This window comes from Spermophilus citellus (genome assembly GCF_964194105.1).
Source record: "Spermophilus citellus genome assembly, chromosome: 1".
In the NCBI taxonomy this organism is placed as follows: Eukaryota; Metazoa; Chordata; class Mammalia; order Rodentia; family Sciuridae; genus Spermophilus; species Spermophilus citellus.
In genome coordinates this window covers 201,483,369-201,498,921 of record NC_138182.1, presented here as the reverse complement: position 1 = coordinate 201,498,921, position 15,553 = coordinate 201,483,369, and the positions used below count along the sequence as shown (strand labels likewise).

The 15,553-nt window shown below is 34.4% G+C and overlaps 1 protein-coding gene across 1 annotated transcript in view; it reads right to left on the bottom strand.

Annotated features, from left to right (window-relative positions):
- Positions 1-15,553, bottom strand: part of LOC308655339 (uncharacterized protein) — a gene marked incomplete at both ends in the record, with an annotated part of 117,170 nt that overhangs the window by 95,389 nt on the left and 6,228 nt on the right. The window contains 2 exons of the mRNA XM_081305397.1: positions 3,986-4,177; positions 10,315-12,654. Of these exons, the coding sequence (XP_081161523.1) occupies positions 3,986-4,177; positions 10,315-12,654 (2,532 nt within the window). The remainder of the gene's footprint in view (positions 1-3,985; positions 4,178-10,314; positions 12,655-15,553) is intronic.

Genomic DNA, 15,553 nt, shown 5'->3' with positions numbered 1-15,553 from the left:
ACCCTTTTCTCTGTAGGCAGTAAGCGTTTGTGTCTTATTGGTAGATGTTTTGGTGATACTTGATGGCATGGCATTCAACAGCAACAGAGAAGAGTACTGGTGCATCATAGGGTCATGGCATGAAAAAGATGGTACACTCGAATGAATACCTGAGGTGAATTTAATAAAAACACTATTCAAAAGTGTGGACAGGATTTAAGGAAATCAAATGTCATAGTCTTGAGAATAAGAATAGTTCGTCTAAGACAAAAATGATAGGGGAAGAAGCAGGTAGCTTTACCACAACACAGAGCCATTGAAGACAGTGTGAAGAGGGTCACTCTATGGGAGTGTGGCTTTAGAGTCAGCCAGCCTTTGGCATCTCACAGGGAAAGATCAGGAGCAATTTTTCCAAGACCTCACCCTCTTCACTCCCTCTAGGCCCCTGCTGATCTCCCTCATTAGAACTCAACAGAAAGTCAGAAAGGCCTTTGATATAGGTCAAAGAGATGAGACTACTGGGCCAGAGAAAAAGGTAAGAAGGGCAGAAAAGAAATCCAGAGGGGTAAATAGAAGCAATTCTCAGAGATGATTTTTAGACAGTGGAACAAGGATATATCACAGTGTCCTATTTTGATAGAAATGCTAGAAAAACATATGTGTGGGTAAGTCCTAATTCCTGCAGAGTCTTTTATGAATACTATAATAAGTTTAATTACACATATTTAGAAGCAAGAGTGGCAACTGAATTTTTATGCATAATAAAGGAAAGAGGTATTTCAAAGTCCAGCAAAATATCAAACAGGAGATAAATGTTTTGGAGATAGAGGTTGTGTATACGTGTGTGTGTGTGTGTGTGTGTGTGTGTGTGTGTATGTGTGTGTGTGTGTTTTATAAGATCTATAGATGAGTTTAAAAATAAGAAGGAAATTCTCATTATGCCACAAATTGGCAATACCTGAAATCCTTAATCAGAGTGTGCATTTGAGGAAATAATTGATAGAACAATTAGATAAAAACTTTATATAAAATAATATTCTCAAAAGTATAAGAATTAGAACAATAAAAACTTCAGAACAGCATAGAGATTTTGAAAATTAGAAATAAAATTGCTCAAATTTTTAAAGTTAAAAAAAAATAGGCTAAAGAGCAGGGAGGACTTAGATGAGGAGTGAATTACTAAATTGAATGATAGAGCTAAGGAATTCTCTCAGTACAGAAAAAAAAGAAAAAAGAAAGAAAGAAAGAAAAAGATGAGATGTACAAAGGAAAAATTAAGGCACATGGAGAATAAATGCAAAAGTTAATGACCAGCGGAAGGGAATGCAAGTAGGACACATAAAAGAGGAGAAAACAAAGTGAATATTTGAAAAAAATCTCTGGGAATTTACAAGGCTTAAAGAAATATATGAAAAAAAAATGAATTATGAACATGTGAGATCCCATGGAATGCCAAACAGGAGACAGATATTTAAACTACACACACTGGGTGCATAGAAAAATTTTAGAAAACCAAGAGTAAAGAGAAACCCTTAAAAGATACTAAAAAAAATGTGTATTAATGATAAAAGTTGTAAGAATCAGATTGGACTTAGACTTCTCATTAGCACCATAGTTAGAGGACAACAATGAGCCAGTTTCTTCCAGAATTTGAACCTAGAATTCTACATCAAACTATGCCAAGCTATCCCTTATAAATAAGATGGAAGTGAATACATTTTCAGATATATAAGGATCCAGCTCATTTCCCACAGAATTTCCCTGAAAATATTATTAGAAGAATTATTATAACAAGAAGAAATATAAAGTAAATTTTGTTTGAAGTAATTAATACAAAAAGCAATGATGAGGAAAAGTTAATGAAATATCTAATTTATTATTAAAATATTTTTAAAAATCTGTACCAAATTCTAGAATATAAATACAACAGTTGATAAGGGGCTGGTAGGCTGGTAGTAGAAAGACATGAATATTAGAACAAATGTGAAGCAGTATGGTTATTTTATTGGAAGTCTAACAAAAAAGGTATATTCTCCAGGAATGTATTTAATGGTACATGGATAATAAATGACACTAAAAGAACCTTACATTGCAGTAAATTTGAAAATAAAAATTTAGGTTTTCAGATCCTGGGGAGTTCTTGCTGCCAAATAAGAAGGAACTAGGAAAAAAAAACAGACATTGATCAAGGGAAAAGAATATAAAGTCTCAGGGCAAAATAGAACATTCAACTTACATTCCTCATTGCTCACATGTGCTGATAATGATAGAGCACAATGTTTGGTTATTTAAAATAATTGTAATTGTTCCCCCTATATTTTCGGCTCTAGCCTGTGCCAACACTTCAACTTCTTCTTGATAAGTTCTACCACTACCTTCATGAACTATACTGGTGTCATCACATCAGCCTGTCTGTAAGTCAGGACCTAGGACACTCACTACTGCTTTTTCTTGAAGTCATTCTCTGTATCACAATGCTGTTCTGTCTTTTTTATCCCTTCCTATTCCCTTCCTCTTCCCTCCCTCCTTCCTTCCATCCCTTCCTTCCTACCTCTTTCTTGTGTAACTAAATGAACTAATCCCTCTCTATTTTTTTCAATGTGGATTTTCACTTGAGTTTTCTCAATGATGTTCTATCTTCCATTGTCATTTACTATTGATTCAGGGACTGCAGTATCCACTGATTTTAAAAACGGACTGTCAATAGCAAGAGAAACAGTATCTCACTAAAATGCACATCCATTTAAAGATATTTCTCATTTCAGAAATGTTAACAGAAGAAAATGTGTTACTTATTTTTTTTATTTGTTCTAGTTAGTTATACATGACAGTAGACTGCACTTTGATACATCATACATAAATGGAGTATAATTTCTAATTCTTCTGGTTGTACATGATGTAGAATCCCACTGGTCATGTACATAGGGTAATAATGTCTGATTCATTCTACTATCCTTTCTGTCCCCAAATCCCTTCCCCTCCTTTCACTCACCTCTACCTAATTTTAAGTAATACTATTATTCCCTAAGTGCTGCCTGCCATTGTGAATCAGCATCAGCACTTAAGAGAAAACATCTGGCCTTTGTTTTTTTTTTTTTTTTTTTTTTTTTTTAGGGTTGGCTTATTTTGCTTAGCATGATATTCTCCAGCTCCATCTATTTACCAGCAAAGGCCATAATTTCATTCTTCTTTTAGGCTGAGTAATATTCCATTTTGAGTGTGTGTGTGTGTGTGTGTGTGTGTGTGTGCTTATCTCACATTTTCTTATCCATTCATGTGTTGAAGGGCAACTAGGTTGGTTCCATAGTTTAGTTATTGTGAGTTGAGCTGCTATAAACATTGATGTGGCTGTGTCATTGTAATGTGCTGATTTTTAAGTCCTTTGGGTATAAACCAAGCAGTGGGGTAGCTGATGGTGGTTCTATTCCAAGTTTTCTGAGGAAATCTCCATACTGCTTTCCATAATGGTTGCATCAATTTGCATTCCCACCAGCAATGTATAAGTATACATTTCCCCCACATTCTCACCAAAATTTATTGATGCTTGTATTCTGACTGGAGTGAGATCAAGTCTTACAGTAGTTTTTATTTGCATTACCACATGCACCTCAGATAGAACATTAAACTTGTTACTTATAATCAAATGTGTTTATCTTATCCTTTTGCAGTATACATACTTTGTAAACCAATACAAATTCCTTGAAGTTGGACACACATTTAATTTCATAAAAAAACCCTATAGATGGCTTTTTTCCTACAAAGAGAAAATGTGCCTTAGCAGGCAGTTGTACTTTCTAAAGAAGATAATTTACAAAGGAAGGATTTCTTAATGGATAACAGAGAGTTGATTATTCCACAAATGCCATTCATATTAAAACTTATAATCACCATGTTGCCATGTTCAAACAGTAGTTTATGTTTGCAGATAAAAGCAACTGGATGGGGGAGTCTGGTTAAGATTCAGTAAACTGCTGCCTTTGCTGAGGACAAGGAGCTGACTACTCACTGGATCCTTCTGTGATGTTGCTGGTGAATGAGCTCCCTCCTGTTGAATTGCATCTTCTGCCTTCTCTGAATTGCTGCCTCCTCCTGGCCCACTGGTCTATTGCTTCTTCCTGGGAACCATCACTGGCTCTTCCACCTCTTAAAGCCGACTCCTGGGAAAACTTTCCCAGGCTACTGATTTCCAAATTCTGATCTAGATTAAACCACATAGAATATGAAAGTTAGACAATATTTCAAGATAAAATGTGAAACAGAATCACAGTAGATCAGAACTAAAACATTTAATTTCTTTATGATTCATTTACTAAACTTGTATAACATAGAGAGAGGGAGAGAGAGAGGGAAAAATGCATACTACGCAGCTTAAAAAAATAGACTTACATTGGAAAAGGGCAGATCACCAAACTTTGCTTTAGATAGATTCAATTCAACAGAGTATCAACAATTCTATACTAATTACCATGGAGGGGCAAAGTACAATTTGTAAAATGTATATGCTAAATTCTCAATAAGAAGATATTATTACCTGAATTAGTTAAATTACAAGCCAGGACAATGAGTTAACTGCTGAACTCTAGTACTTATGGTTTAAATTCTATTAATCATGTTATTTTTCCTGCTGTGTATGTTAGTTCAAAATGATGGAAAGAAAAATTCATAAATATGTGAAGGCATTGTTAACTTTACATTTGTATAAATAACAACTTGAGATACTTTATACAGTTACAAACTATTGATATTTGTCATCACAAGCAAAGATACTATGTACTATAAGAAGGATAAAAATTCAAATAAATGACCACAATACAGTCAACTTTAAAATGAAAACTGAAAAAGCACACACAAAAAAAACCAAATAGGAGAACACATAATACCTAGAAAGATATTTTATATATTAGAACTTGTTAAAACTGCACGTGATTTTACAACATAGATTTTAAAAGAGGCCAACTCTGGACCTTTATTTTTACTTTGTTCCTAGCAGCAAATGAGTGTTACAATTTGGTCTCTGTAAAAATGAAATTTATTAATATAAAAATTTTTTCTAAGAACTATTTAAATGATAAAAAATTTGTTCTAAGAACTATTTAAATGATAAATGGGGTAGACATTAAATAAATAGCATTCTTTATTTATATATATGATTGTTAAGGATTTGTTTTTATTACAATTTAAATTCATTTGTCAGGGCTAAACAGGGCTAAACAGATGGGAATGGGAAAGGATCATTATTGAATTTACCTAGTTTTCCATAACTTTGTTGTTGACTCTTATCTCTTTCTTGGGAAAAGAAAGAATGACAGCAAAACTGCCTTTATTCTGTAATTTTTAGTTCTTTCTTCAGTTTAATTTTTGTTGTACTGGTTATTAGGACCTTAACAATGAACAAGAAAACTTTCACCCTCTGGAATATTACAGTACTGGATCTTTTAAAAATATTACAAAATGACCACCAGGTATTTTTTCCCAAAGTTTCTTCAAGTTATGCCATTTGTTAAGATTAAGAGCTCATGATGACAATGAAGGTGTCTATGAAAGGGAGTATTTTCTAATATCAAATATTGCTGGGGGAAAAAGAAGTCCTATGAGCCTAGGGAATGGTGTGTGATATAGATCTTTGCTTGTGATGACAGATATCAATAAAATACCTTATGCATTGCATGTAAGGGAAATCTCCCTCTAGGACTTTCTTATACACTAAAATTAGGAGAAAGTATATGCCCTATAGTATGTTTTGAAATGTAAGTTGAGAATTTCTGAACAACTTACAAAGTATAAACATCACTGCTGTTGTCCAACTTGGGAATTTTAAATCTGTTTTGTACAGAACATAGATGTGATATGGTCCAACCACCCTCTACAGCTCAAAACACTTCTACAAAATTTCTACCAAGTAGTCTTTCAGTCTAAGCTTAAATACTTCCTAGACTCAAACTTATTATGTGTAAGTCAGCCTAATCCTTGTATACTAAAACTTGTTAGAAAGGTTTTGCAATTTGCATTGAGTCTATACCTCAATAACTTTCATTCACTTGTGTGTCTATTCCTGATTCCATGAATACACTGTAGATATTTTTGAGCCTTGGAATCAGGCAATTTTCTGGGGCTGGAATGCAGGGACTTAAGTCTCTTGAGGGGCTCTGTTAAAATATGCACTGTCACTTTGTGTTTTTTAAAAAACACAAGAGTTTTATTAAGTGCTATCATTGAAGATATGTGTCTCTTCAAAATTCCTACGTTGGAACCTAAGAACAAATGTGGTAGTATTAAGAGATGGGGCATTTAGATAATGAACTCTGGGACTTTGACCTCATGAATGGAATTGATATCCTTTGAAAGAACTAAAGGGGACTAGTTAGGCTTTTTATACCCTCTGCCTTCTGCCATGGGAGGAAAGCAACAGGGTTTCATCTTGGTAGCAGCAAGAATATTCACCAGATGCCAAATGCTGACACTGTAATCTTGAATTTGTCAGCCTCCAGAACCATAAGAAATAAATTATGTAATCACTGACATTTTGCTATAACAGCATGAATGGACTAAATCCCAAGTATGAGTGTAAAGGTGGAAGCTACTACCTTAAAAGCCAGAGGAAGGCACAGGAAGTGTGTGAGAAGACCAAGAAAAAGACACAGATCTGGGAGGAGCCCTGCTGGAGGAAACCACAAGCACTGCAGAGCTGGACCAGGCACCTGTGTTTGTGCATGGACCAAGAAATGTTGAAATATGCACATGTATGGAAAGATCCCAGTTTCACCCTGTCAATCTGTTGAATATTATCCCAACATTTATAGGCTTCTGCAAGGAAAAGAGTAATTTTCATTTCATCTTTTTATTCTTTTTTATTGTAAATCTTTTTTTAAATTTTTTATTTATTTATTTTTATTTATATATGACAGCGTGGTGCAGAGCTTGAGATCCCAAACTTTTTTGATCTGTAGTCTTTTACACCTTTTTGCTTCAGTATGGGCTCTTGGAATTGCTCCTTTAAAAAAAATATATTTTTAGTTGTAGATGGACAGAATACCTTTATTTTATGGGGTACTGAGGATCAAACCCAGTGCCTCACATCTGTGAAGCAAGTACTCCACCACTGAGCCACAACCCAGCCCCTGAAATTGTTCCTTTTAAGAGGTACAGGGCAATAAAATTTCTTATTCATTGCATATAAGTTTTGTGTCATGTTACATATAAATGCCCATTTAGTTATGAATATGTTTTATGCCATATAAAATGTCACCTAATACTTCTAATTATCTGTCATTTTCTCATGGTTGCTTAGTTTTGGTTTCCTCATTAAAATTTTTTTATGATATAGAATTTCTAGTTCTTTGGTTTAGATCTTATATTTCAGTTCATTTAAAAATGAAAAAAAATCAATCCTTGAGCAAGTATTTTTTTTTTAATCCCACAAACACACAAGCAGAGGAAGAACACAGTATTAAGTTATAATAGATTCAGAAGGAAATCCTTTCCTTAACATTATGCTGGCTCTGTTGCCTCCTGCCACACCCCACACCTATATCCTCTCATTTATCAAGTTCAGAGGTGGCATACTGTTTAACTTGCACTGTGTCTTCCAAATTTTATAGTATGGAGATTCACATGTGAAAAAATCCACATCTCCAGGTATCTCGAAAAGTCAGAAGGTCTGGATGTACTAGACTGCACTCTCATTTCCTCAGATCACTGTTTTACCAACATTCCTCACTTTCTCACACACAGCCTGTTTTACTCATTTACATTGCCTGTCTGACTCCTGTAGATAGTCTAGTTTGTAACTTGCAATCTAGTTAATTCCCAAATACAATACACGTTGGAAGACACAACATAAATATTACAGTCAGCACTCATGTCAGGGATTCTTAACCTGAGTTACAACATGGATAGATTCTGAAGAGTTAGAAAGCTTGTTTGAAAAGGTAGATGTAAGTTTGTGCCTATATCAAATTTATGATTTATGGTACAATAGCCCAAAGGTGTCCAGATTCTTCAAAGCAATTCACAGCCTGATAAGTTTATTCAGTCCTGACCTGAGGTAATAGTAGTATACTTATAATTTTGTTCAATAAGATGAAAAGATACTCATAACTCTAGGAGAATCAAATACATGCAAACATTTATAGATTTATATATTTAAATAGCTTTTCCGCAAATATTTAATTGCTGAATTTTTATCCTGCTGAGAGTATGTGTTTGTGTGTGGGTATATGTGTTTGCACATACACACAAGCGTAGGTATGTGAACAGGGAATTTCATAAAGAAACCTGATACAACTTCTCTGCATTTGTTCTACAAAATATTCATTGAGTTTGTACACTACAGGACAGGCATTGTCTAATGCTGTGGCTATACCAATAATTAAAAGAGAAAAAAATCCATGCCTTCATGAAGTTGACATTCTCATTGAAGAAAATAGAACATAAACAAAATAAACCAGTAAAATATACAGCATATTAGAAGGTGAAAGTGCTATGTATGAAAGTAAAACATGGAAGAGGGATAGAGTTTGCCTGGGCTGGAACAAATCAAACTGAAATTTTAAACTCAATGGTCTGAGAAGGGCTTACTGAAATTGTGCTATGTGAGCAGAGAGACTGAACCTGTGGACATGTGGAGAAAGACTGGTCTAGGTAGTACATGCCAAGAGCCTGAGGTGGGATATTGGTTGGAAGGTTCTAGAAACTCAGGTAGGTCAATGTGGCTGAAACAGAATTACTAAGGGGAAGAGAAGTTAAAGATCAAGGGAGAGAGCTGTAGGAACAACCTTTTGATGAACTATAGTTACACAGGGAACCAATGGCTGGAATTGTTTACCAAATGGGACAATTTCTAAGTTTTTTGAAGGGTTATCTCAGTTTTGGGTAGATTCTGGCTTGGACTATTGATTGTTTTAAGGAAATGCGTCTTGTTAGGAGAGAAAGCACAAGGATGAGCATGCCTCTGGATGAAAGAGTTGTTCAGAGAGATAGTCATCCAGGTAAACACACAAGTACTCTTATTACATGCCTCTTTTTCAGTTCTCAATAACTATGCACTGAAGAAAATGTTGGAATTGATGTCATTGATCCTGATATCTGGAGTTACATTGGCATTGGAAAACAGTAGCTGTGATAGATAATCTTTGCTTGAGGTTATTCATATCATGCAGGTGACTCAGAGGTTTTGCATTGTTTTAAATCATTTATTTGTTTACAAAACAAATTTCACATTTTATGCTAACATTTATGCAATTATGCTTTTTTATGTTTCTATTCTTAATAAAAATTTTAAAATTTTGATTAATCATTAACTCACAAATTTAGAAAAACAACAAAGATAGCTTCTCCAATAAGTGTTAACATTCCAAATCTTATTTTTGAACATCTGCAGAGTGTAATTGGTCAGTTAGCTTCCTTATTTTCTTACTTATTTATTTAATGGTGCTGAGGATTGAACTCAGGATCTTCTGTGTACCAGACAAGCACTCTGCCTCTGAACTATATCCTCAACCCCTGTTATCTGCAGCTTGGAAGGCAATTTTTACCCATTCAAGATGTATTTTAATTTACAATATGGAATAATGATAATAATAAATATAAAATAATTAGGACTCATTGAAAAAAACAAGGGTCTTTTATAAGGTGACAAAAGGAATATTGTGATGATCCAAGATTGAAAACAGACAGAGAGTATTATGTAATTAGAAAAGAGCTTCCATCTTAGCCCTTCTTGAGGACTGGAGAGCTTCTGGGTTCTATCAATGGTTTGAGCAGGGCCAGCCAAATGCACAAGGGAGACCAGAGGTCTCCTGGAAGTCAAAGGCCTCCTGGATGTCTCAGTTTGCATTAGCCCTGATTGTTTCTGGTTTTTGTCCTTTGCTCTAATTGCTATTCCACACTTCCTCCTGAGACATCTATAACTCTGTTTGTAATGCCACAGCAAGGTTTTAAAACAGTGCTTATTATAAACATATTCTTCCCATTCTTTTAAACATGCTTAGCTTGCAAGAAAGAACAATATGGTGGATTATTTAAGAGTGGCAAGAGGCTAACATTTCCTACAAATTGATCTGGCAATACATCAACTTCTTAAAGAGAAATTGATTTTTTTAACTTTATATTAAACTCTAGCATTGGTGATTTTTCTATGCACTATTTATGGGTGGATGGATTATAATGTAAAAAATCAAGCTGATATATGATTGTTCATGTACATATAACTCTATAATACTCTATCTTGGACAAAAAAAGAAAAAATCCCAAGCAATTAAAAAAAACCTTACCCTTAAGACTTTCCAAGATTCAATAAAAATAATGAAAGTTAAAGATTCTGTATAGCCACTGTACCTTTCAACGCCTTTTGCTTCTGGGGAGACAGCAATATGTCTATTTGATGATAGCAGTTTTCCTTTGAGTCATTTTTGTCCTCATCTCCTTCAGAATCTTGTCTTGTTAATGCAATTCTTTGGCACTCCCCTGGCTCCTGTTGAAAACTGGTGAATTCAAGGCTCTCTTTGTCTTGATTACCACATTGGTCTGCATCACTGTTTAATGTTTTCTGTATAAGAAACAGCTTATCCGTCACACACACTTTGTAGCTGGACTCAGCAGTGTTTGGTGGAAAGTCCATTTTAAAACAGTTTTCATCATGATTCTCACTGGGTAGGTCTTCAAAATCTCGGTGGCATGCATTCATTATCACTGGTATTAGTTGGCGTTTTTCTTTTTCAATATTCTCCAGAAAGCTGGGTGACTCTTTGGGGGTTCTCATTCCCAAGGGACAATTAGAATCAACTGTGTGTTCTTTATCATTTTGAGTAATTACTCTTTGCTCGAACTTATCAGTTATGAAGCTCATGACTGACACTTTTGTTCTGCTAGGGGCTACTGTCTCTGGATGATTTTTCTGGGCTTCTGTTTGATCCCATTCAACAGTGGTGTGGCTAATATTGTGAAGTGAATCCTCAACAGCTAGGCTGCTGCAGGATGCAGGGATGAGGGTTGGACTCTGTGTACTCTTTGTTTCCAACAGTTGCTGTGTGTTTGCACAAGAGTCACCATGTATAATGGCTTTTTTAATGTCTGTTTCAGTCATATCACCATGCTCTTTCTCATGGTCTATCACAAATTCAGCACAGTGGTTAAAGGGAAATGTATGCCCAAGGGTATCTTTGGGTTCTAAATGTCTGGTGGCCAAGTGAGAAGGACTGAATGAGGTAGAAGACTTCAGAGCATTTTGACTGGAGGAAAAAGATTTAGAATTTGAGTTCTCACAGCTTTCTGTGGATGAAGTTTTGTTGCCTTTGCAATAGATACTAGTGGCCTTTTCTCCCAAAAGCTGAATGCTTAGAGAAGACAGAGAACAAAAGTCAGAGTCTGAGACATCTTGAATGGGAATGATGTTGGTAATGGTACTTGGCAAATGATTTGTTCCATCTGTGCTTTGCTGTGTATGTGACTCTGGTGTGATATTTTCTGGGACAGCAGAGTTGTTTTTTCTCTCTTTATCCACATCCTTAGGATCCTCAAAAGGTGTTTTACTTAAGTGTGTATTATTTAAATGTGTGGTCTTTAGAGTATCATGTGAAGTAGGAAGAATGTTTTTCTGAAGAGCATCAGCTCCAGAGAAATGTTTCTTCTTGGGGTTGTTCTGACTAATTTTAAAAGCCTTCTGCTGAAAGATGGCAGATTCTCCCTCAGAATCATCTGAGACTGAAGATAGTGTATCAGACTTATTTTTTTCTCTTTTGGGAGTTGAGGTTAAAGAAACCAGAACTGTGTCAGAATTCTCCTTCTGAATGGTGCACTCAACAGACGGAGAGGCCCCTGAACTCTGGTGCTTTTTTTCAAGCTGCTGCTTTTCAGGGTACTTAATATCAGATTGCAAAGGAGACCTGAAACTTTCTTTAGTGGTGGGATTAGAGGGAATGGTTCTGTATTTGGTTATTTTTCCCCTTCTTTTAGGATGAGTTATGTTAATTATTACATTCTGTTTCTTACTTATGTATTTAACCTTAATTTCTTTTCCTACAATGCTTACTTTCAGTGAGGGGCTCTCAGTTCTGGCAAGTTTCCCCTGTTTAGATGACACCTCAGGTTTTATTTTTTCTGCCAGTGTATTATTGTGTTTAGGAAAGCATCTCCTAAATGTGTAACATCTCCTAATAAACCTGGCAGAGAACGGCTGGTGACATGTTGGACATACCTTTTTTGTTGGGAACTGTGCTCCTGTTTTACAGAAAATGCTTTTCTTGATTTCTACTTGCACATTGAAAGCCCCACATTTCACTTCTGTAATAAATTTTCCATTTTCTGCTTCACAGTTTTTTACTGTGCTTGGGAAATCCTGTAGTGTAATTTTTCCTGATAATGATTCTTCACCATCTTTAAACATGACCACCACCGGTAATGCTTTCTTTAGCTGGTGAGAGATGGCCAAAGAAGGATCATCATTTTCTTCCCCCCTACCTATTTTGCTGTCAGATGGAGGTTGTTTCTTTTCTTCAGGGAGAAAAGAGAGATTTTGCTTTCGGTTCACAGAAGCAGATGTATGCTCGTCTCTGTTTTCCTTAGATTTCCTTAAAACACCAGTCTGATGAAACGCAGCTTTTGAGGTATCTCCTTTGACTTCCTTTTCAAGTTCTTCTGTATTTTTTTGGCATGCTTGACCAGAAGGCTGAGATGTACCTAAAAGAAGAAGAAGAAAAAAAAAAGAAAGAAAAAATAATTTAAACAAGATGAAACATAATGCATATCTTTTTATATCCTTTATATTTTTTGTAGTGTAATTAATATTTTTCATCCATTTCTAGTATGTCAATTTATTTTCCACAAAAGTTCATTTCTAATAAGTATTTATTTTTAATTCTCAGAATAAATAATATCACCTGTTAGTTTTAGGAGATAATAATTTAATTAAGCTTTACTCAAAAACAACTTCCCAAAGTGGGTGAAGTGAAAATTTCAAAAGAAATGTATGCAAGTAATTTTTAAATGCAACTTCTTAATAAAGAGCAAGTTGCCATTATCAGGTATTTGAACATGGCATTATGTTACAGGCTATATTGAACTCCATATAAGTTGAGATAGTGCCACTAATGAAGATGTGAGTAATGAGGATCAAAAAGAGCCAAGTATGGTTTCCAGGCAACCTTTCAAACATGTCTGACAGAATCCTTTGTCCCATGCCTTTTATGGGATATCATTATGAACTCCAATTCCTAGGACATCAACAGGTGAAGCAGGATAGATGTACTTCCTCTGCAATTGAGTTCCAATCAATAGCGGACATGTGAGAAGGGATCCTGGTATTACTACATCTTCTCATTTCCCAGGACAGAATAAGATTCTGGTTTTATTATACTGTGCAAGTCCTCCTAATTTCTAAGAGTTGGATCAAATAAAAAAAAAAAACACCTCTTTTCAGGTGGGGACCAAAAATATGTAGAAACCAGCTTTGACTTCAGGATTGTCAGCCTGCAACTTGTGCTTCTCTGCTTTTTAAAGTTGAAATTGTGAGAAATTTGTGAAGCTGAAATCAAGGTACTTTATGTAAAACACAGTGGGGAAAAACAAAAAGATCTCACATTCTATTTTAAACATCTCAAGGAGGTTATTTATTAAGGAAAAGAAAGAAGAATGGGCAACAAGTAAATAATGATGCTATAGAAATTGATAAACTAGGTGACCAAAAGGTGATTCTTAATAATCTGATGAAGTTTAAAAATTAGAAATGATCATTTATAAATTTTATTTAAATGTTATTAGATTAAGCATAATTTTATATATAGTTAAATATTTTGTATAAATACTTATGTAAGTATGCATATAGAGAGTAAATAAATAAATTCTCTTCAGCAGGAGAAGAAAAACATCAAGTATAATAGAATTATTTGAAGAGTATAATCATTCCCATTTGTCTGTTTTCTAGTCTGACAGAAGGGCTTCTCTCTAGGTAAGTACTGAAACAATTTCTAGTGGGTCTGGTTATAATCTAAAAGTTGTAATGTGGAAGTCATGGGAGAAAAGACAGAGACAATTTCTCTAAAGTACATTTATGACAGAGCATGGCCATAATAACAGTTTATAAGCTGAAGGACTGCCTTCCAGAACTGGAGATTATAGTTCATTCTTAAAATAACACCTTTATGCCAAGAACAGTTCAAATATATATATATATCCCCTTCCAATTTTATAGCCCCCTTCAATTGACTATTCTTAATACATGCAAGCAAGAAGATAGAACTGAAAAAATAATATAAAGATGCACTGATGACAGACTCTAAGGTTGGTGGTCTTAATATTCTATGTCTCAATAAGTGAATATTTTTATTTAATTTTTATTATCACAACACCTAACATTAATAATTAATGCAGAATTGTATATATGATAACGATAGACCAAACTTTAAAATCATCCTATAATATTTATAAGTACTTTTCTTCCTATTTTATATTATAGACATCCCTGTGGTAAAGAACAAAGTGCATAAGGTGGTAGTTAAACTTTTACATACTTACAAAAGCATCAAATGGAACTTACATACTGTGGTATTCAATGCTTTCTTTTTTTTATAGCCTCTTCTTCTTTTCCTTCTCATTTTGGAGAGCTGTGGATCTTCAGTTATCACTGCCCTTTGAAAACATACAATTTGAAATTATTTTTCATTCTAAATTTAGGTTTAATCAATTTACTGGCCAACTCAACTCATTTGTAACTTGTTACCATAGTATTTTTCTCTTTCCTATAGTATTTTCCTTTGAATACATTTAATTTTCATAATTATATTTTCCTTACTGTTTTGTTCTATCCCAGCTATCTAGTGTATTATCATATGCCATGTGAATATTTTACACACACACACACACACACACACACATACACGAGCACACAAATTGGTAGACATTTAGAATTCAAATTATAAAATTATATGAAAATAACAATCATATTTTTAAAATAATCATATTTTTATGTTCCATTTTTTCCTTATCCTAATAGAAGCATCTAAGTTTTTGTGAAGTTAATCTAAATTCAATATCATCAAATTTTTAGCCTTCCCAATTTAAGTACGGTAGAAAGATGGTTTGCCTTCGTTGACATATCATTATACATAGTGGATTTAAATATAAAATTGAATGCACACATTGACAGAGTTGGCAATTCTTGTAGAAGACTCAATTAATTCTTTATATTAATTGTGAAACAAAAATTTATATTCCCTGTTCATGATGTCTTAAGTAATAGAAAATGTTGGAGGAGGTATTTGGGGGAAGGCAGTCTCCTAACTTGGTAAGTAGGCATCTGCCTGTGCTTAGAACTCTGCCTGATTCTAACTGCATTAATTACTACTTTAAAATATTAAAGTACTTGCAAAGATGCAAGAGGAATAGCTTCCCATGGAAGCAGTTTATTTTATGCCTTTGGACACCTCCGCTGAGCATCTTGGCTTGTTTTATGAGTAATTTAAACTAAATGGGGCTGATTTATGGCCAGTTTTAATAAAAATTTACTTAAATCCTTAACTCATTTCTCTACTCAACTCCCACCCCATGCCATAGGATACTATGATACATCTAGGATACATAG